At 48.1% G+C, this 23,207-nt stretch overlaps 1 protein-coding gene across 13 annotated transcripts in view; it reads left to right on the top strand.

Annotated features, from left to right (window-relative positions):
• Cacna1d (calcium voltage-gated channel subunit alpha1 D) overlaps nt 1–23,207 on the top strand; it is a 445,956-nt gene that overhangs the window by 421,270 nt on the left and 1,479 nt on the right. For 9 of the 13 annotated variants that reach the window (XM_031361254.1, XM_031361255.1, XM_031361247.1 and 6 more), the window contains 8 exons: nt 243–373; nt 13,608–13,721; nt 14,414–14,778; nt 15,467–15,493; nt 16,707–16,856; nt 18,426–18,589; nt 20,488–20,609; nt 22,497–22,817. In XM_031361254.1, the coding sequence (XP_031217114.1) occupies nt 243–373; nt 13,608–13,721; nt 14,414–14,778; nt 15,467–15,493; nt 16,707–16,856; nt 18,426–18,589; nt 20,488–20,609; nt 22,497–22,817 (1,394 nt within the window). Of the gene's footprint in view, nt 1–242; nt 374–13,607; nt 13,722–14,413; nt 14,779–15,466; nt 15,494–16,706; nt 16,857–18,425; nt 18,590–20,487; nt 20,610–22,496; nt 22,818–23,207 lie in introns of those variants that run through there. The other 4 variants (XM_031361249.1, XM_031361252.1, XR_004116080.1 and 1 more) reach the window with 3 other exon arrangements.

The raw sequence follows: 23,207 nt of genomic DNA, 5'->3' as shown, positions 1-23,207 counted from the left end.
TAAATACACATTACTTTCTGCAACTTTGAGGATCAGTTTATTTAACTGACTCTAGCTTTGAGCCTTAACTGCTTTGCAAAGCTTTGCTTTTTGCTAGACCAAGCAACCGGTGTTATAGGCGGACAGCCCAGTGCCTTTTGTGCACCATCCCGCCCCACCCCTGCCCCAGCCAGAAGTGAGGGTTTAGGCTCTTGGTCCAAATGTGCTGATTCGGGAGAGCTGTGTCTGGTCTCTCCGTTTAGATGATGAGGTAACCGTGGGGAAGTTCTATGCCACTTTCCTGATACAGGACTACTTTAGGAAATTCAAGAAACGGAAAGAGCAAGGACTGGTGGGGAAGTACCCTGCGAAGAACACTACGATTGCCCTACAGGTGAATTACCCTCTTGCTCTGTTCTCTTCTCACTAACAATGTTGCCAGCTTTAATTTGAAACACTAGAGAGCTGACTATTCATGGTTGAGCAGTGCCACAAGGATTTTGTTTAAACTGAGATACTGCACACTGTCCCCCCCACTGTGGACTAGCCATTTCCGGGTCACAAGGTAAGTGCTTCCTCCTCTTCATGTCTTCTGCGTTGAGCCTTGCACCTACCATCACCTGGTATGGGTGCAAAGCCCTCAGGACAGCCTGCAATGGGAAAGGAGTGAATGTCACCTCACACCCTAGCCACCTGGGTCTTCTCAAAGACAGCATCCTTGAGGCAGGCCCCCTCCCACAGCCCTGGGCTCAGGGTCCAGCTGCCCAGAAAGTAGCTTTCCATCAGAACGCAAGTGCTTTGTTTTGTTTCTGTTTGTTTCTTACCCCACGGCTTGTTGGTTTTTGGTCCATTTCAATAACATCCATCACTCCCTAGTATGTACTGTGTACACGTGTGCATGGTGTGTCTGACTCTGTGTGCTATCTCCTGATGGCGGTGAGGCTTGCTGTGCAAGTGCTATACCTATAGGCCAGCCTTTGGCCCATCTCCCCTTCTCCAACTCAGGACCCATACACACACTCATACATGCATGCATGCACACATGTACAAGAGTGCATGTGCACACACATACATCCAACCACCCCTGCCAGGCCCCTAGAGTATGAGTGTGGCATTTAGAAATATCTGGTCCAATCAGGGATTAGGCTTCCAAAGGCAATAGAATCCTAGAGATGCCTAGAGCTCTGGGTAGAAGTAGCATAGAGAGGCAAGGAGCCAATCCTAGAACTTGCAGGCAAAGGAGCTGGGGAAGATGGGTTAGGGGGTCATGGTATTTAAAGAGGGCTGGGCACAGATGTAAGGGAAGAGAAAGGGGATGTACAGAGGTTGGCAAGCTGTCACCAAGTCCTACTACCATGCTATCTGGAGTGCCTTCAGTCCATCATAAAGACATTTTCCTTGTGGTTTAAAAAGTTTACATGAAAATGACTTTTACATCCCTGTTCTCACAGTTCTTGAGTGTGGCCTCGTAGGTGTTGATGAGGTACAACATGGAACAGTCCTGAACTTAGTTCTAAGAGCAAATCACCAGCATTGTTATGTGTTCAAGGGGTGCTAACTGTGGACACTAAGGCCTGACTGTTATCTTGCTGTGAGAAAGACTATGAATAAGGATGATGGTGCATGGGGAGTGTTGGGGGTGTTTGCATATCTCAGGTTAGTAAGATAGCCTTGAGGACAGTGACCAGCTGACTCAGGGTGAAATCCCAGGGGCTGGAGGCGGGGATTGTGCTGGTAGGACAGATGGACACCCATGCCTATTCAAGCCAGCCTGTGTTCCCTGATCATGTGACCTTTTGGTAATGAGTTATAGGCTCAGCCATTTGGCCCACTGTGTCTTTCACCTCTTGGTGACCTGGTTTGCAAGAAATAATAGCTCTAACTCTAAGATTAATATGGTCCACCAGTAGCTTCGGATGACAAAAACTGAAAAGTCCAGTTTGCAAATTTGAGTAGGTCCCTGGTTTATACATTCCTGGTGGCAGCACTACTAGGCTGGCCACTAGCAGAGAATTGGTGTACACTGAAGGCTGTCCCCCATCACATGATCTTCTGCCCCATAGGAGAGACTGGCTGGATCTCTGATTTCTCTGGGTACCCTCTGCCTACCTGAAATGGCTTGCTGCTCTAGAAGTCTAGTTGACGGGATCAAAACTTGGCTTCCTAGAGGAGACTTGATTTCTTTTGCACCTAATGTCACAATTTATAGCAGTTAGTTTGTCTCTGAGCTAAGAGACTCTCCAGGTTTCATTGGAGGGTGTGGCATGTAAACACTTGGAGCTCTGGGGTGCGGGGGGCGTATACCTTTTTTGAAGCCCTGAGGCTCACTTTGGTGGCAGAATGCAGTGTTTTGGTATTCTGAAATAGCATAAATGGCACACAGCTTAAGTAGTCACCGAATTTTGCAGATTCAGTTTATTGAACCTTGAGCTGGTGCCAACAGAGTGCTATAAAGGTTCTGATTGAGAGACAACTACATTATGCTAAAATAACATCGAGGGGTTTCTCCTGTTTAAGTCTTCATTTTGTTATTTAAAGAAAGAATCTTACTTCATTGGTGGAAGTCAAATATTTCTAGTTAGGTGGTATAAATACGTTCTCCCAGGGTTCTATTGAGAATTGAGGCCAGGCCTGTAATTTATATTAAGTACACAGCATAGGAAATTAAGTTGTGTTCATAATCTTGACAGTGCAGTTCTGAAAAGGCATTTGATTCTGAAACAAACATTGAAAATAGAAAGTGTTTGTCTCCTTGATGGATAATTCTAATTACATTTTTTGGCTTCCTCTGCTGCAGAAATGGCTTTAAATGTGATTTGTTACTCTCCATTTAATTAGTGCCTAAGGAAGCCTCCTTTTCTACATTATGAAATATCATGGGTGATGTAGCAGTTAAGGAGCCAGGACCGGTTGTGGGAGGAAGGCACATCCTTGAGACAGCTGCTGAGGGTGGACTTATCTGCTTGAGAAAGAAGCAATGGGCTTCTGATGGCAGGGCCCTGCGGGGCAGGGCGGGGCAGGGCGTGAGGGCAGGGCGGACGGCTCCCAGGCTGGTTGTAGTGGGACATGGAGTGTGGCATTATTGTGTGAACAGAAGTGAAGAGCCAAGCTTGTGCGTGCTGGCCTGCAGAGTGAAGTCTGTCTGAAGAGCTCTCAGAACTGGCAACCAAGCTGTGCACCCCCATTCCATGCCATGGCTCAGCCCGATCTCCCCATGTTCAGACCAACTGCAGTGTGAACCTTCCCTGTGGTGGATGATGACTGAAGGTTCTCCTGCCTCTGCATGGGAAGGAGCTAGGCACCTGTGTCCTGGCCTCTCTGGTCTGAATGAGTGTGCACTCTCCATCTACCCACCCACCCACCCACTCCATCCATCCCTTCATCCTCATCATTAAAACTAAACTTCTCTCCAACCCTTCTATGGTGGGAGCCAGAGAGAAGCTGCATCCGGCCTTTTGGTTTTCTCTCAAGTCATCTGACATAAACATACTCCCTTCAGTTTGATTCGGCATCTGCTCTTCATCCATGTTGCTACATCCAAGTGACCTGCAAGTTTCTACAAGGAACAGAGAAATAGAGGGACATAGCCACACAACCTCAGAAAGTGCCAGCCCCTGTTCATGCAAGTAGTAATGCAAGTAGAAGGCCCATCGTACCTCTAGTGAGGGCCTCTGTGATACCACATGCTCTGATGAGCCTAGTGTCTCTCTGATAACAAAAGATCCCAAAGTGGGGAAAGTTTTGTTCATTTCTCTTAGTTTTAATGTTCAAACCTTTTGCCTGCTCTCCTAGAGTCTGAGGAGACTGTCCTCCATGCACCCCATATGAGAGGCCACCTGAGTGAACCCTAGGAATCCCAGGCAGCTATCCTGTCTGTTTAGGAGTTGGTTTAAGGACCCCACCATTTGTAACTCTCCAGGATTTAATGATTAGGTTGAATGGCTTTAATGTCTGTGCCTTGCCCACAGCTGGGGATGGTTGGGAGAGGCTGGTGGTATGCAAGTAGCCATTAGCTTTAGTCTTCTGTGTTTCTCACTGTGGTCTTCTCAGTACCCAAAGACAGGAAAGCAGGCTCCCAGAGATCTGACCCATGGCTGGTCCTGTTAATCACATCACCTTAATCTGCAAGACAATGAGATCTCTTTCTCTTTTTTAGAAGTATTATTCCACCCAAAGCCATAGCATTGCTCTTAAAAGATAATAATATAAATATATACACATACACGTTTTCCTTTTTTAATGTAAGAGGAGAACAGATGCTAACAGATGAGATTTCACTGGCTGATTCGTTTGTTTCAGATGCTTGAACGGATGCTTTAGAGTTCTCTGCCTGAGCTACCGCACCAAGCTGGTTAGTCCGAAGGCGCTTGTGGCTAAGGCCTTGAAAGGGCAAACTCCCACTCGGGCTTATTTCTGCTGACGCAGCATTTCAGGAGAAATGCAGGCACCAAAGCCCTGGGGAGACCCCTTCCGAGCAAGGCACTCCTCCTGAAGGAAGGCAGAAGCCGGGCTGTGTGGCTCATCTGTGGAGCCATGGCTGCCTGTTGCGGACACTGCTCATGGTGGCTCCTTTTCATGAAAGGGAACCGATGAGTTATGGTTTTCCCTTCCAAGCCAGAGACTCAGTGAAAGGGAGAAGAGAGAGAGAGAGAGAGAAAGAGAGAGAGAGAGAGAGAGAGAGAGAGAGAGAGAGAGAGAGAGCGAGCAAAGGGGCAGATGCCCCATGAGAAATGAAATGAACACAACTTGCTGACTATGGCCAGTAAAAACTAATAAATAAATAAATACAATGTTTTATATATATACATATATATGTGTGTATGTATATATATATATGGTTAAGAAGACCTGCGTAAGGCAGGCAACTGACTCTGCCCCAAAGTCCTGCATCCCTAGTTTGCCCGAACTCCCAAAGACTGGCAGTCTGACTGGAACTGAGCAGACAGAGTTCCTTTTCTGTGCCAGCACGTCACGACCTCCTGATCACCTGGCCCTGCTTGCTGCAGTGACCCAGTCCAGAATACACTAACAAGTGGAAGGCCAGGAAGCTCAGACACACCCATTGAAACTAACACATACACCTGCATGCCAAAACCAACCAGGCAACAGCTCAGGTTCCATCTTACCTTGTCTGAGGGAAATGCCACCACACCCAAACCTCATCTAACATTGTTCGTCTTTAGCTCGCATTCAGAGCCAGTCTGGGACGCCTCTTTGGAAGCAGTATGGTCTAGTTTCAAGGACACTGGGAGTCAGGGAACCTGGGTTCTAGTCCCAGATCCAGCATTCACTTGCTGCGTGACCTTGGGCAAGACACTTAACCTCTCTGTGCCTCAGTTTCCCCAACTGTAAAATGGGGATAATAATGTCGACCTACCTCACAGGGCTGTTGTGAGGAATAGCTAAGTGATTGTAAAGCTCCTTGGACGTATATTTGCTTATTATTAAGATTACAACAATAATAATATCATATGCCTGTTTACTACCAGAACTTCAAGAAATTCTTGGTTTGGTTTGATCTCTTTTCTGTTCTGTACTGTAGTTAGCCATCAAGAATTCTCCCCATTTATAAGATCCTAGGCAATGCATAAAGATGCAAACAGGTAACCTGTCAGATTGCATTTTCAAGTAGTAACAATAGTAGATTTTTGACCAAAATGTTGATGAGGGCTTTGCTATCAAATTCTAAACTCCTCCTTAGAGGGGTCAAGTCTGTACCTCTGATATTAGTCTAAGGTGCCCAGAATGGCCAAGGGAGGAGCATCAGCATTCAAAGAGCAATGGTGATGGGGGGAAGAAAATCTAAAAAAAAGAAGAAAAGGAAAATGAGAGGAAGAAGAAGGGCTCCCAATTCACTGATAGCCTTTGCTTGGCCTGGAGTTTGTAGCAGGGTGTGTGTGAGAGTGTGTGTGTGTGTGTGTGTGTGTGTGTGTGTGTGTGTGTGTGCGCATGCCTGTGTGTGCTCGTATGTGTATGAGTATGTGTGTGTGTGCCTGTGCACGCTCATGTGTGTGAGTGTGCGTGTACATGCCTGTGTGCACTTGTGTGTGTGTGTATGCATGTCTGTGTGCACTCGTGTGTGTGTGTACATGTGCATGCTTGTGTGTGTGAGTAAGTGTGCATGTGCATGCCTGTGTGTGTGAGTGAGTGTGCGTGTGCATGCCTGTGTGCACTTGTATGTGTGTGTGTGCATGTGCATGCCTGTGTGTGAGTGAGTGAGTGTGTGCATGCCTATATGCACTTGTGTGTGTGTGTGTGTGTGTGTGTGTGTGTTACATTAGTGGATGGATGAGTTGGTAGAGTAGAGAATGAGGTGAGGTGAGTTGAAAGATGAGGAAGAGGGAGCCAGGTCTCTGTGCAGCCCTGTCCTGGCAGAAAGAAGTGCTCCTCCAAGCATCTCTAGGGTGCAGCTACCCTGAAGGCAAGGTCGAGATGGTAGGGCATTACCCTACCCCCAGTGGTCAGGATGCTTCCTTAGACCTCTCCCAGGGAAGCCTAGAAGGGCTTTCTGTAGTGACGCCTTGTAGCTATAACATTTGCTCTGATCACAGAGCTTCCCTGCCTCGTGGCTTCACTTTCCTACACCATAGTGGACCTCCTGGGCTTGCTATGGATACAAGCCCAGCTTTGGCTCAGATGACAGTGAGACAAGGAACTCATATGGGTTTTATTCATTCTCATGGCTTGAAGCCTCCATGGGTGATGGTATGGGAATGGGTGGGAGCCAAGCTGTACATCCTGGGTTGCCTGCCCCCTTGGGAGAAAGCAAAGCCTGTCCACGTCTGATCTTCATGCTGTACCTATAGCTGTTGCCTCTAGCATCCAAGTCTCTCAGCCAGAAATCTGGCCCTCACCTACACATTTCTCCATGCTCTAGGAACCACAGGGCTAATGCTTATCCTGGCAGGCCTCCGGGATTACCTCTGAAATGATGGGCAGTACCTGGGTAAGCCACTGTATCAGAATCTACAGAGAGCTGGTATATCACTCTAAGAGAGAGAATGGTTAGTCTTACACATGAGGATTTAAAAAAAGAAAAAAGAAAAACGACTTCTCTTAGCCAAGAAGCTCCCCCGCCCGACCTTTCCCACCCCAGCCTTGATCTCACTTCAGTTTCTAGATCCTTGTATTAGTTCTAATGTTGGGGCTGTACAGGCCATGTATCACCTAAACCTATAGAAGTTGTAAAATGTTACCTTGCTTACCAGCCTGATTTAAGGAATCCCTGCAAATGATGGCTGTGTTGCCAAGGGACAGAGCTGGTTGGTCAGCAGCGAAGGCTACTTTAGGGAAGAGAGGACTGCCCCCAGCTTCCACACACAGGGACCCAGGCTTCCTACTATCTGGGTCACAGTCAAACTGCAGGAGCCTCTCTCATTTGCCTCGGAGCCCTGGCAGAAGAGTAAGCATCTGGCAGGGAGGCAGATGGAAGAGACTAGTTGGGTTTCATATTTTAAATCTTCAAAGACGAGTACAGCAAACGTAGTACCCAGCACCTGAATCTGTGGTGCTAAACTTTTAGCTCCTGGGTCAAGTGCAACAGAAACCAGCATCTGTCCATCACAGGGAAGCCACAGTCAGGTGGGAAGTAGATTCTTCTCAGAATCGAATGTCATGGCATGACCCAATTCAGAATTAGTCCACAGGATGACGAGCCCAGCTTTCTGGAAGAGGGAGGTTGGTCTGTACTGAGAGGAGTCATTGTTATGTCCCAAAGTCCTTAAAGAAAAAGTTAAGGAAATAATCTAATAGTACAGGCTCTTCTGATCGCAGGTTCTTTACTAGTATGCACCCAGTGTCCCTCAATAGCCTAACACATCACTCCTCTGTTATCTACAGGAAGGAGCTTGGTAAGTAAAACTTAGGGTTCCCAGGTGAGTGGGGACCTGGGTGAACTTACTCTCCTTGGTTATGTCTTAGGCCAGAGGAAGTTGACTCTGGAACAGTAAGGAGACCACACTCGTGATGCAGTGGCTTCTTGAGGGCAAGAAGCCATGGTAGAGCATGCCCACCATACTGGAACTTGAGAGGAAGAGGCAAGGACTAGCTCAGAGAAGCCACGTGATGGACAGAGGTGGAAACACGTAGGAAGGTCAGAAGAGCTGAGCGCTAACAGTGAAACCACAGCCGTGCCGCTGGGTAGAGGACAGATCGGTCGGCAGTTCTCAAACATTTCGATCCTAGGGACTTTACTAGTCTTCAAGTTTATCAAGAGCCCTAGTATATCAATATTTACTGTCTTATAACTCAAAGCTGATTAATTTTATAAACACAAGAATACGTAAGCACAAAGAGGTCAGAGGTGGTGACAACCCTGTTACTCGGCCTTGGAAACCTTGCTGCACATTCAGAGAATGAGAATATATGAGGCCAAGGACATCCAGTCTTACACGACTCCCAGGGACCCCTGAAGGAGTCCCAGAATGCCTTGAGGTCCATGAACCACATCTTGAAACATCACTCTGGAGAGATGACCCAAAGTCCCCTTTAAAGGCAGAAGATGCTGGAGCCTCATAGTGACCATCTGTGCTCAGGAGGTTCCCATGTCGCTGCAGCACTCCTTGGTGGGCTGCTTCTGCTGCTCCTCAGCCTGTGCAGCCCACACGCCCTCCTAATTGAGGCCAGGGGGCAAAGTGGTGTGGTCACACTTCCATTACCTATGCTGATCTGGAAGAGCAATGGTTAGAGTTAGCGAGTGTTAGACATGTGTTCGAATCCTCACCACCTCTGCATAGCACAAGTGAGAATCAGGGCTTGTGTGCAACAATAAGGGATCATTCGTCACATCCATGTTTGGGGATGATGTAACGGTGAGAATGAGGGTGTGTGTGCGGTGATGCAGGAGCATTCGCCAAGTCCATGTGGTGGAGGTGATGTAATTGCTTGCCTAAGTTAGAAGGATAACCTTGAATGAACGTGTGCTTGAGATTTGGTTACTACTCGGTTACCACCACCCTCTCCCTGCAGGTTGGTTGACTTTGCATCCTGGGAAGAACAAGTCTTCTGGCTGAGGCTTTAACTAGTTCTGGAATATAATTTAATCTCTTGCATATCATCTTGGCTCATCCCTCCACAGTATTTGGGCTCAAAATGACAGGAATATGATACTGCCAAAGGAGCCTAAAATTTTGGAGTCTGGATTTTATATAATGCTGTCTGCATTTTTAGGAACCATTCAAAAACGTCTCTGATTCTGATGTTAAACTTAAACCAGGAATCGAGGTGGAAGGATTGGTAGTATGGCTCAGTGGTCCTTGCTTAGCATACATGAGGCCGTGGTTTAGTCCCCGCCAAGATAAGGTGGAACTGCAACCAGTCTCTCTGGTCCTTTGCAGTCATAGTTTACTTAGATAAAGTTTTTAAATATCCCCCTTTAGCTTTCAGAATGTGGTGGCATGCATGATTTATATAGCCCAGTGCTGCCCCTCAGTAACTCATGGTCTGATGACTAGTCAAGGAGAAGAGGGCTCTCTGTAGATGAGTAATGGAGTGTCATGCCCATGATTCTAACCCTTTATATCTAACTTGGAGAACTGTTCACAATGGATACAAAGGCCACACCATGACATTTCTCCTGGAGGAAGGCAATGATAAAATAAGGGGTGTGCCCATGTGTACAGAGGAGGCAGGGTGTGGAGGGGGACAGCACGTAGATAAGCCTGTTCATTCTATCACAATTTAATCTCCCATCTTCTAACAGAGCTAGTCTAAAACTGTTCTCTGTAATTGAGTGTGGGCCAAGTCCTGCTCCTCCCCCCTAAAATTAACCAGAACTTGTCAACAGTGAGGTGACTGCATAGAGCCAGCTTTGGTTAAATGAGGCGTGTCTGGGTTGAGAAGCAGGCTGTGCCACGGTAGCGTTCTCTGGCAGGAGTCTGAAGCCCTGGCACTCACATCGTGAAGATGGAGGGTCTTTCCCAGGGCCACCTGGAGACTTGCCTCTCTGTCCTCCACTGCTACAGCGTAGGTCTGGGGTGGGTCTCTGGGTGTTTGTAAATGTGTGTTGTGGAGTGAGAGTTGGCAGTGGCTGGCCTGTAACAGGGAGGTAGTCTGGAGAAGCAGGCAGCAAGTGCTTTTCAAATGCATCCAGATAGACTGCACTCAACCCCGAGGGTGAACAAGGAAGGTAAATGGGCATTTCTGCTCCACAGCAGAGCATCGCTTTATGCTGTTGCTTCAGAGATGTTTAGAGAGAATATATTTTTGGTGACTTAATCATTAAGTAGAGTAAATAGCTATAAAATTCCAATTAAAATGGTGTCTAAAACTTAAAGGAGCAGTCTACAGGCAAAACGCCAACATTTCTTTTTTTAAACAAATATTTATGATAATAGCTAGCGTTTTAAAGTCAACCAGAAACTAGGCTTGACCCTGTTTAATATTTTGTAAGATTGGACATCTTAAAACAAGTCAATAATGTTTATATTTTATAGCAATTCTATGTTTATTCAAAACTATAACTCTGCTGTGATGTTAATGGAATGACTTTATATGGCTATGTGTGGATTTAAGTGCTAATGACCACATTTCAGATTAAAACAATATTTTTGCTGATAGAGTTAGATACACAAAATATGAAAGACTAGAAAATTTTACTGACTGTAACATGTTTTCTTCAAGAAAAATAACTTTTTTTTAGTGTTGTGAATGACTAAGTAGTTTCTCTGAGGGTTTAAGGTAGTTGTCTGTACCTCTGGAACACTGGATTCTGTGCCTATGGGATTTTGGAACAGCCTAAGCTACCTTTTAGCTTGATATGTGCTAGAATAATTTTCATTCTCATGTTTTGTGATATGTAATAAATTCAGGGTGCTGTGCTTAAGCTCCATTTCAGTTCTAGTTGGGAACCTATGTGTTGGTCCCCTGCCCCCAGGTCCTACGCAGGAGAGCGAGTCAGCCCCACTCTTACCAGATGTGCTTTGCGAACTAGGATCATGAGTTCAAAACCCTGCGCTCTCACATCTGGGAAGAGTGATGCTTTCTCTCCTCCTGTCTCTTTAATAAATATGTTGTCATTATTTGTTTGGGGAAGTGGTACCCCTAGCCGCCTGTCAACCTTCTCCATGATTTATGTTGCGAACCTTCTGTCCTGTCTGTTTACTCCTCATTCCTGTCAATGAAATCCTAATCTTGTGTAACTCTGAAGATGTGCTGGAGACAGTTTCTGTTTTCATTATGCAACTGTTACATGTGTATTTCAGTGAAATGTCAACTCATCAACAAAGGATGATGTTAAAAATTATCCAAATAAATAGTTTTCTATTTCTTTTAATCATACCTAGTCCAGTTAGTTAAATGAGAGCAAGACTGTTATTTAAACTGGAAAATGTTCCTGGCCCTGTGTCTTGAAAATCCACATTAATGTGTACAGTGTACCTGGGAGTGTCAAACAGAGTGAATATAACCCATGTTTATTTTGTGGACACAGAAGCAGAGGTTTCGAACATTGTGTCTTATCTGAATCTCAAATATGTAATAGATCTCTCTCGTAAAGTCAGACAAGGGGACTTTCACCAAGCTTCATGTGTCTTGAGAATTGCACTCTAGAAATTGAATGCGTGGGCATGTATGGCCGTTCTTCACATGCCTGCAACTGAACTGAGTAAGACCTTCTACCAACACACCCCTGGAGCTGCCTTCATGGTATTTCTGAGAAATAGAGGTGGGTCTGTTGCAGACCTAGAAAGTGTGCTGGACTTAGGCTTCTTGAGGGGGTGGGGGAGGGGGAGAGGGAGAGGGAGAGGGAAGGAGAGAGAGAGACGATGCTAGAGCACTTTCAAAAGCACGGCGAACATGTGTGCGTTAGTGCCTCTGGTTAGAAGGGCAGTAGGAAGTAGCTTTTGTGGCCACATTGTGAACTGTCTGGGACCCTGGGATACACCTGTCTTTTCCTTCCTGTACATTGATATGTATACTAGAAAACTGTCATTACCACATTTTGTGGTTACATAATAAGCTTGGAGTGCCATACTAAAGCTTCATGCTAGTTTTAATTGGGAATGTGTGTTGGTCCCCTACCCAAGGAACTAAGGCTCCTTTGCCTAACATTCATCAACAAGACCCATAAAAGTTTCAATTCCCTAGTGTGACCTTTGTCCCTACAATTCATGAAACAGAAAGACCTGCTGGTCTCCAATCACAGAAGGGTTCAGAACAAACCAGCCCCGTTTACCCTTTTTGCAGAACCATCTAACGAACCAGATGTTCTTGTGGATGCGGCTGTTTTATAAAGGGCCACTTGGGAAATCGCTGGACAACTTTACATTTTGAATGAACCATTGTCACCACTGATGTCTGCAGATGACCAGTTTTGAGTATTTTGACACTAGGGGTTCCAGCTTGGCTTAGCCCCACTCTGCTCTGCTCCCCTCTCCTTCCCTCCCCTCTTCCCCTGTGCCCTCCCTTTCCCCTTTCCAAGCATCTATCCCACCACAGAGCATCTCAGGCGTGAGCACTGTTCTTTTTCTCAGTCCTTCCCAAAGCTACTCACCATCTGTGTGGCACTGAGAAGAAAGGCCACAAAAGTGCTCTCTGCCCAGGGACCCAGCCCTCCACAGCTTTCTTCTGTAAATGGCTCTGAGGTCAGAGCACAAGCTGCTTGTCCAGGCAGTGTCTTTGGCTCTCTGCTAGCTTGTAGAGGTTACTGTTTGCTGCCTGCATCCCGGAAGTAGAACCTAAGACCCCAGAGCAACTATGGAGAAGGATGAAACCCCAACTAGTCTGAAGTCAGCATCTTGACCATCTTCAAATTAATGCTGAAAACTCAGTTTTCTCAGAGCTCCTGACCCCCCTTTCCTCCGTCTACAGGCTGTTCGCATGGTTTCCCTGACACAGCTGTGGATAATGCAGGCTTAACCAGACCTGTCATAACTGATCCTTTGGGCTAAGGAAGGCCAGCAGAGAGGGTCTGCGGGGAAGTCTATAGCTGTCACCCATGGGTCTTGTACTGCCTGTAGATGGTAGCAAGACCTCAGTTTGTGTGGCCTTCAGAATTCTGGTTCCTCTGCTAGTGGGTCCTCAGCCTATATGGGCTATATAGACCAAGGACACCCCAAGGGCTGGAGTGGCTCCACTGCACAGCAGCCTAAGCCTGTGTGACTGTTGATCTGTTTCCTTGTGATATGAGTGCTATGTATGATGTCACCTACCTGTTCCATGCCTTACAGTGAATCAGTGGCCTCAATGGCTGCTTGTTTCTCTGCATGTAAGCCAGCTCATCCTCCATGTGGCCAGGCAATTCTTGTCTCCTCGTTCTTTTTAGGAACAGCTAGATGATATTCCTTGCCCTGTTTGGGGCACAGGATGTAGTTCTCTGCAAGCAGCTTTTCTGAAGAGGTAGTCTGGGCCATACAGTGTTGTCTGTGGCCATCCCTAGTACTGGTAGCCAGGTAGTATGCTGTTAAGTGGGGTATTTCCAGGGGAAGTTACTTGATCACAGGGTCTAATCAGCCCAACCTAGTTCCATTGGGACCTACTGACATCCCATCCCTAACAGCCTAGGTTACAGTTATAGTTAGTCGGTAGTTCTTTGGATTGACCTTTGGAGAAAGCTTCCCCTCCTACTGCTCCACAAGGCTGGACCAGGGCTCCTCGATATCTAACCTGTTCTGCCATTTTCATTGACCTAGGCGGGATTAAGGACCCTGCATGACATTGGGCCAGAAATAAGACGGGCTATATCCTGTGACTTGCAAGATGATGAGCCAGAAGAATCCAAACCAGAAGAAGAAGATGTATTCAAAGTAATTATCCCACACTTAGCTACTCACTGGCCACATGGAGATAGTGGGATGGGGCTTTGGGTAGGGTGGTTCTGATCCGCAGAGGAGTGTGGAGAATACAATCCAGTGACAGTGGCTAGAGAGGCTTGCCCCGCTCCACCCTGGGACCTCTCCATTCACCAGCACCTCTTGTGGGCCAGACCAACCCCTTTCCTGAGGTCCCCTCCTCCTCGTCCCCAGCTGTCAGCTTCTCAGCTTGACCACAACCCATTGACCAGAGTACAGGAACATTCTGGGTCTTTCTAGCAGCTGTCCATGCTGCCTTCCTTCTGCTCCAGCAGTTCTTTGATCTGCCAGCCAGCCCTCAACCTCCCAGCTCAGAGAAAATGTCAAGTACCCCACCTTGGGGCTACCCACCAAGCCAGCTGGGCTTAAGTCACCTCATCTTGGAGCGACTGGAAGAACATACCCAAGGGGCAGCAGAGAGCTTGTTCCCCAGCTCAGGACTTGGTAACCTTCCTCATTTCAGGTGGGCCCACTGCCACACGAGTACGTTCACCTGACCACTGAAAGAGATGCTCAGGTTGTTTCACAGGGATCCTCTGGAGCTTGCCTAGAGTTTGTGTTTCATGTAGAGAAAAAATGACCTAACGTAGCTAGCCTGCATCAAATACGTGTTGAATTACCTGGTGTTGTCTCCCATTATTTTGCAGAGAAATGGTGCCCTGCTTGGAAACCATGTCAATCATGTTAATAGTGATAGGAGGGATTCCCTTCAGCAGACCAATACCACCCACCGTCCCCTGCATGTCCAAAGGCCTTCAGTTCCACCTGCAAGGGATACTGAGAAACCGCTGTTTCCTCCAGCAGGAAATTCGGTGTGTCATAACCATCATAACCATAATTCCATAGGGAAGCAAGTTCCCACCTCAACCAATGCCAATCTCAATAATGCCAATATGTCCAAAGCTGCCCACGGAAAGCGGCCCAGCATTGGGAACCTTGAGCATGTGTCTGAAAATGGGCATTACTCCTACAAGCACGACCGAGAGCTTCAAAGAAGGTCCAGTATTAAAAGGTAACCTTGAAAAGGTGATGCAGTGTCTGCCCTTGCCACGCCCATTCTGCAGGGCAAGTGTTCTGCCCTGTGCTCTGGCACATGGTAACTCCCTGAAGACATTTGTATTTGAACTTGAGTACCGCTTACCTCTTATCCTCTCTGTACATTGCCTGTGTGAGGGACCTTATCACCCAAGGGGTCACCCACTTCCACCTGCTGCATGGGGTGGTCTCTTAAAACAACAGCAGCCATAGAATCCACCTTCCTCAGTTATGGCAATGTGCTTTGGGACAGGGGTTGGTGGACGTCTCTGTAAAGGGCCAATATTTTAGACCATTTGGTTTCTCTTGTAAAACTACCCAGCTTTGCCATAGCAGGGTGAACGCAGCCAGAGAACGTTCTTAAGTGAATCAGTTGTGTTCCCATAGAGCTGTGCATGTAGACACCGGAATTTGGACTTTGTAGGATTAGAAAGGGTGAAAGGATTCTCTTCTTTTTACTTTGTTTTTCTGCCCTTTATGAATGTAAAATGTCTTCCTAGATCATGGGCTACAAGAAAACAGATAGTAGGCCATAACTGGCCAGCAAACCATGGTTTGCCCACCCCCACACCAGAAGACAGGCTGGTATCTATGCATCTCATGCTTTTGGAAATGTTTAACTCTTTTCTTCTCCCTCCCTCCCATGGTATGCTTTTCCTGGATAGAACCCGCTATTATGAGACTTACATTAGGTAGGTGCTTGTCGCTTCTGTCTTTGTTTTAAAACTGTGCTGTCCTGTTACCCACTACATTTGTTCAGTGCCAAGGAAGAAGAAAAATATCTTTTTAGCCAAGTCATCAAAGCATTTGTTCTCAGAATGCCAGAGCTTTGCATTCATGAATGGGCAGTTCCCATTTATTTCTCACAAAGGAACCGGTGCCCACCAGTCTGTCCACTTTCCCTGCCCCTATACAGCTGAGTAGGTCTAGCTGCTTTGGGAGTCCAAGTTCTCATGTGGACTTAGGAGAAGCATGGCCCAGACATCCTAAAACCAGGCACCAGGTCCCTCTAGTTACCGTGCGTGTGCATGTGCATTGCATGTGTGCGTGTGTTGGGATAATTTCATGTACATGTGTTAACCAGACTTACTTATGTGTGGAATGGTCATTTTGCTGGGGGTAAGAGAGGAAGGGGCTTCAGGATCATTGCTTCTAGTAAGATCAGGAGGTTCCTGGTTCGAAGAGTGAGCAAATGAGGTGCTCTCGGTTGATGTTACCGAGCCCACTGGGGCTCCTGTGGCCTGCGGCGAGGAAAAGGCAGGGTATTTCATGGAAATAGTGTCCTGACATAGGGCAGGACAGCCTGTGGAAACCTCACTCCTGAACATTTTCCAAGAACACCTCTCTGGTGGCACAAAAGCCAGAACTTCTTCAGCAACCTCGATTTGATAGGGTGCAGTTGGCAGGACCAAGATCTCTGTCCCATGTTCTGAAGTCACACTGGCTGGAGCTGGGGGGTGGGGGGGAGTGGAAGTGAGAGATGGCTGGGAACCTAGGGACTTTTCTTAGGACTCCTGACTCCAGAGTGGAGGACTCTAGGTCTGGCTTGCTCTGTTATTCACATTATATCTGTGTCTATGTCTCAAGGTCTGTAGGCACAGTGGTTTGGCCCTAGCACTATGCAAGGTACTAAGACCAGAAGCACATGTGCACGCATGTGCGCGCGCACACACTCACACACACACACACACACACACACACACACACACACACACACACACCCTGATGCACAGGTGTATAGGCACAGGGCACTTTGGCCAGGGCCTGAGTAGTCTTACGGCCATGGGACTAGGATGTGTAGGAAGAAGCAGACACTCTGAGGGAGGACACAGGCCGGTGCAGAGCCATGGCTGAAGGATCTAGCTGCCACCTCCTCAAGTTCTCAGATCTCTTTCCCAACTGCAGGTCGGAGTCAGGAGATGAGCAGCTTCCAACCATTTGCCGTGAAGACCCTGAGATACACGGCTACTTCCGAGACCCCCGCTGCTTGGGGGAACAGGAGTATTTCAGTAGTGAGGAGTGCTGTGAGGATGACAGCTCTCCCACCTGGAGCAGGTGAGGGGTTCAGCCTGGGCAGGGCTCAGAAGACCAGCCCTCCCCTATTCTGTTCATGCTCAGGGCTCAGAGAGCCACACTCAGGATCCCTCAGAAACATCAGGGCAGGGGTTGAAGCTTGCCTTATTTCACCATGGGCCCCTGGAACCCTTGGGAGGGCTCTAGCCCTGGGAACCGGACCTCCACAGCTGTCAGACCCTGCCATCTCAGATATTAGATTGTCTTAGGGGGTGGGTATCTCAAGGCAGGGCCTCTCTACATAGCACTGGCTATCCTGGAACTCACTCTGTAGACCATGCTGGCCTATAACTCATAGAGATGTGCATGCCTCCACCCCCCAAGTGCTGGGGTTAAAGGTGTGCTCCACCACATATGGCCTGAGAGATGAGTTCTTATTAACTGACTTAGGAACACCAGCCTTGGCTGTGTTTGCATAACACACTGGCTGGTGTCTCAGTGACCCCTGCTCCCTGTGCCAATGAAAGGGTTTCTCCTGGGGGTAGGAGGACAAGAGGGAAAAACAGCTTCCCTCAAGCAGAGATGCCTCTCCCAACTTTTGTCCTGCAGAAAGAATGCTGCTGGCCGAAATGGGCATTTTACAGGGCTAGGGATATAGTTCAGGGATGAGGATTGTTTGCAGTGCTGCCACAGGACCCAGGTTCTGTTTGTAGCACCCACATGGCACGGGGCAGCTAACAACTATCACTTACTCCATTTTCAGGGATGCCCTCTTCTTGTCTCAATGAGCACTGCATGCACAAGGCACACATACATGCTCACAAAACACTCATATATTAAATAAAAATAAATAAATCTTTTTTTAAAAAAAAAAAGATACATTGTAGCCAGTACAGGAGGGCAAAATCACCTAACCTATGACTCACTGTCTCATCAGGCTGGGGCCACCAGGTAGAAATGGTGCTGTGGTGAAGCCACGCCTCAGCCTGACCCTCACCTGTGCTCTGACAAGCCCTTTCCCACCACCTCCCACCAACGCTCAACTTCCACATTCACTGATTCGGAGTCACATGGACCTCTGTACACCCCACCTCTGGGGCTTGTCCATTCCAGGGCTCCCTCTCGGTGTCCTTAGCTACTGCTGCTCAGTCTACTTTAGCAGCAGCAGGCCAGCCTTTGCATCTCTCCTTTTTGGAACTGAAGCATGCCCTTCAAACAAGAACCCAGCAGCGGAACCCACCACTCTCTCCCATTTTTTTATATTGTACTGAGCCTGCACACTGATGGCATTCTCTAAGTTCCATGTCCTGCCAGGTACCTACAGAGGGCAGATCCTTGGGACAGTGGTCTCCAGGAGACGAGTAAATGGTAGCCAGCTGACAAGCTGTGTGTGAATCACCATTCGCTTATGGTCCAAGCGTGTCTGGGCATAAAAATGACTGCTGTGTGTCTTATCACAAGCCTCCAGCTCTGCTTTCCTGAGATGGCCCTTGTCTTCTACTGGGAAGCTTCTGCCACTCATAAGACAGGGCTTGTAGGAGGAGTTAGGCCAAGGCTTCTCGCCCAGACCCTCACATGGACCTTCTCATGTTTTCTCTCACCAACTGCCAGGCAAAACTACAGCTATTACAACAGGTACCCAGGCAGCTCCATGGACTTTGAGAGGCCCCGAGGCTACCATCACCCCCAAGGTTTCTTAGAAGACGACGACTCTCCCATTGGCTATGATTCACGGAGATCTCCGAGGAGACGCCTTCTACCTCCTACCCCACCATGTGAGGCCAGCTTTCTTGTTTAGGGTGAAGCCTCCCGGAGGGCGCAGTCCCTGTCCCCATCCTAACCCTGGGATAATAATGGATGTGTGTTACCAGGGAAGTACTGGTAACTCTTAAGACCAGCCAGGACCCGGGGAGGCAGTGCTTTCCTGGCCCGAAGGAAAATGGGGGCTCTCCTTTCTCCTGTAACTGTGGTCATCGCCAAGTCTCTGCCAACCCCTAGAAGGGCATTTTGAATTTTGCCAAGTGTGGGTGTTTGATGATGGTTAAGAGTATCCATTTCTTGCGTTTCTGAGGAATGAGGCTTAACTGAGGATTCTATTTAGTAACCAAGAACAGCTGAAACACAGGAGCTCCTGGGCCTGACGGAGCACACAGGAGAGAACCTGGGTGGCCATGCCCCACCCCAGCTGCCACAGCCTGCTGGAAGTCTAGTCAAAGCCATTTGAGTGCTTAATATTTAATTAGCCCCAAACAAATGCTGCTAAATGAAGCTTTTCCTTAACCCATAGATACCAAATGAAACAGGTGTAAGTGAGACCCGGCAGGGGTCTTCGCCCTCTGGTTCCTGCCACCCCTCTTCCAGGTCTGTGTCTTCACTTATCCCACACCCACATAGCCAAGGGGACACTTGAGTGCCCTGGTCCTAGGGCAGTCCAGTTTGCAGACCTGGGGGAGGAGGAACATGGCTAAACTGGCCTGTATTCTTAGCCAGTGGGAGTGGGTAAGGGCAGATAGATGAAAGAGCTATGTCTTATAGAGCCTGTAAGCTCACTGGCTGAGGGGACCTGGGGCTTATTTTTAGCGGTAGATCCTGAATGGGTAGCAGGGGTTGTTTTTCTTCCAGTTCCGAACTGCTGGCCTGCCTAGATCTGAGGGTCTAGAGGTTGTGTTGAGCAAGCAAGAGGGCCATTTTCTGTGATTGCACTGGTTAGTAGGCAAGGAGTGGCCTTCCTTATAAGCAGTTCCAGCTCACCTGAGGGCCCTAGCATACCCCTTAGTACTGAATTTGTTTCCTCTCCACTGGCCATTGCTGGCCAGCCAATGACCAGGGCTTAGCCTGCTCTTCATTGTGGACTTGACTTTTGGGAAGTCAAGGTGTCTGGGAGACCTCTTTAGTCCAGTCCCTGAGGATCTCCTATACATGAACTAAAGGCATGCAGAATTTTGCTGTGCTAGGAAAGCCCACCAGCACAGGAAATACAGTTGGACTAATGCAAAACACAGATGGAGAATGGGGTGTGGGGCTCCCTTAGGTCCACGACAGGGTGGAAGAGCTTCTAGTAGCCCTATGGCTTTGCCAAAGGATCCCAGAGCTCTAAGCCTGATATACGGTAAATCCCAAAGCTGCGGACCATCAATGAGCCTCTCTAGCTGCAGCTCAGTCAGCACACAGCAAGTACTTAGATGCACTCACATCTAGGCTAGGGAAGGTGGGTTGTTTCTAAGCAAAGAACGTGGTTATCTTCCCTGGTTAAGCTGATTGACAGAATCTCTCATTTTAAAAACAGAGGCTTAAATCTGGGGAGCTCAGAAAGACGCAGAGTGTTTGTAGGGCAGAGGTAGGATAGCCTGGCACGTCTAAGATTCTAGAATGGATCTCTGGAACGCATCTCGGGGCCTATCACTCAACCCAGATTCCACTGGGCTGCCTGAGAGAAAACATTCAAAGCGATTCATTGCTCCCTTATCATTGAAATATCTGACAGATGGGATGCTCCTTTTAGCCTTCCCATCCCTAGTCTGGGGATTGCGCAATTGTTTCTCTTGGATGAAACACGTGGCCTGCTTCCCCCTGGATCCCTTGCTGAATGACTTGGGAAGTGGTCTTGACTCTCGAGACACATTGTCCAGATAGAACTTAAGTCACCACAGCATCATGTGCTTTTGCTTCTCAGCCCATCGGAGGTCCTCCTTCAACTTTGAGTGTCTGCGCAGGCAAAGCAGCCAAGATGACGTCCTTCCATCGCCTGCCCTGCCTCACCGAGCTGCCCTGCCCCTGCACCTGATGCAGCAGCAGGTGAGCCACTCGGGTCTCACCCTTACCAGGACCCCACCAGGGATGCACTCTCCCCGGGGATGGAGGAAGCAAAGAGCCTGCCCCTTCCAATCTGGTTTTCCCTCCCTGGTAGATCCCCCCAGGGCTCATTCTGCTGTAGCAAAAGGTAGGCTGGGCATCCTTGGATCCGAGCTTCCTGTCAGAGAACACTGGTACTGTGTGAATTAAGGCAATGCAGCCGCTTGTAAGATTCCCATTGATGGCGGCTGCTACCAATTATCGCTTCAGAGAGATGCTTCCTGTATTAAGCCGCTAGGGCAGCTTCTTGTGCATGAGCCCTCTGTTCGTTAAGAATGGGTAATCTTCCTCACTTAGCACTTAAGGCAGACACTAGCCCACATGAAAGGCAACTGAGCCTATTCACCAGGGGCTTAAGGATAGATGTATGCGTACATTACATGTATATGTGTAGATATGTATGAATACATACATACTGTCTTAGGATTTCATTGCTGTGAAGAGACACCATGACCGTGGCAACTTTACTCTTACAAAGTAAAACATTTAATTGAGGCTGGCTTCTAGTGTCAAGAGGTTCATTCCATTGTCATCACGACAGAAAGCATGGCAGCACACAGGCAGACATAGTACTGTAGGAAGAGCCAAGAGTTCTACATCTTGATCCAAAGGCAGCAAGAGGAGCCTCTCACTCCACATTGAGCTGAATCTGAGCATAGGATTGTCAGAGCCCACACCCACAGTGATATACACTTCCTCCAACAGGCCATGCCTCCTAATAATGCCACTCTCTGGGCCAAGCATATGCAAACTACCACACATATGTTCTTTATATTTCTTGAACTATCTCATCAGAAATGCTGTGTGGGATGATTGATCAAGGGAGATGCCAGAAACCTGCACCCAGCCAGCCAACTAGCAGATCCAGATCTCTATGAAGTTCTGACCCCAAGCTCTGACCCCATAAGTACTCAGTAGCCATTGCAGGTTTTCTAGTCACCTCTGCCAGCACTTAAAAAACATGTTTGGGGATTATTTACATGCCTGCATATGTAAATCTGTTCACCACATGCATGTCTGGTGCTCTTGTGGTTTAGAAGGCATCAGATCCCCAGAACTGGAGTTATAGGTGGTTATAAACTATCCATGTGGGTACTGGGGATTGAACCCGGTACTCTGGAAGATAAATTTGTGATCTCAACCACTGAGCCCATTTTTCTGTATCATCATGGAAGAAAGATGAATTTTTTAAAAGCCCAGATCAGTAGATGCCATAACTCAGAGAGTCGAGGAGGTCTATAAGGGGCCTGTGATTCAACAGGCACAAGTCCAAGTCTTGCCTCAGCCACTGGCCTAGGTTGTCCTGGATTCCTTGGCTACAACTACAATGTCAGTGCAAACCAGTATTAGCAGACATCCCAAAGTGGCTCTCCCATGAAGGGCATGCGAGAATCGTGGCTGTGCCCAGCATTTCAGGGCAGGCAGAACGTTTGCTCACTGCAGGATGAGAGGCACTAGAGCAGAGAGAAAGGGTTGTTGTCCTGCATAAGCCAGAGTCCATGGATTTCCCTGAAGTGTATTTCAATACTGAAGCCCAGAGAGGCCCGGGTAGAGTGTTCACACACCACAGCTCAGCCATCTTCCCTGTTCCTCCTCATCCTGAAGAGGTTACATAAGTTAGTAACTGACAATTCAGTCACAGAGAAAACCTTATAAGGCTTTGAGGAAAAGGAAGCTCAGTCTCCCTGAAGCTCAGGTTCCCTGGCCAGCTCACTGAGCTGTCTCCTCTACACATGCACCTCTCCCCAGGCTTCTGAGAGGCATCTCTGCACAGCTGCCATGTGCCAGACTGGGGCCAAGGCTCAGACCTGTCTCTGCTTCCCTCCTCAGATCATGGCAGTTGCAGGCCTAGATTCCAGTAAAGCCCAGAAGTACTCACCGAGTCACTCTACCCGGTCATGGGCCACCCCTCCAGCAACCCCTCCGTCCCGAGACTGGAGCCCATGCTACACCCCTTTGATCCAGGTGGACCGCTCAGAGTCTATGGACCAGGTCAATGGCAGCCTGCCATCCCTGCACCGCAGTTCCTGGTACACAGATGAACCCGACATCTCCTATAGGACTTTCACACCAGCCAGCCTGACTGTCCCCAGCAGCTTCAGGAACAAAAACAGCGACAAGCAGAGGAGTGCAGACAGCCTGGTGGAGGCAGTGAGTATGGGTAGCCTTTGACCTCTGGGCAAATCTTAGGCAGCAGCAGAAACAGAAGAACTGTGGTCACATGGGGGAGGAGGCAGTGGTGGGCTCTGCAGCCATGTCACCCGAAGGTGCCTTCTTGGTAGCATTAAAGACCTGAGTGAAAACCAGCTGGCACTGCCAAGTCCCACCAAGAGTCCCATCCTGCCGGGCAGTGGTGGCACACGCCTTTAATCCCAGCACTTGGGAGGCAGAGGCAGGCGGATTTCTGAGTTCGAGGCCAGCCTGGTCTACAGAGTAAGTTCCAGGATAGCTAGGGCTACACAGAGAAACCCTGTCTCGAAAAACCAAAAAAATATAGAGTCCCATCCTGCAGTACCAGTCTGTGCTACAGCCCCAGTGTTT

The sequence above is a fragment of the Mastomys coucha genome, unplaced genomic scaffold (assembly GCF_008632895.1).
Source record: "Mastomys coucha isolate ucsf_1 unplaced genomic scaffold, UCSF_Mcou_1 pScaffold9, whole genome shotgun sequence".
NCBI classification, from domain to species: domain Eukaryota; kingdom Metazoa; phylum Chordata; class Mammalia; order Rodentia; family Muridae; genus Mastomys; species Mastomys coucha.
Note: the sequence above shows the minus strand (reverse complement) of the source record. Positions and strands in the feature narration are given on the sequence as shown.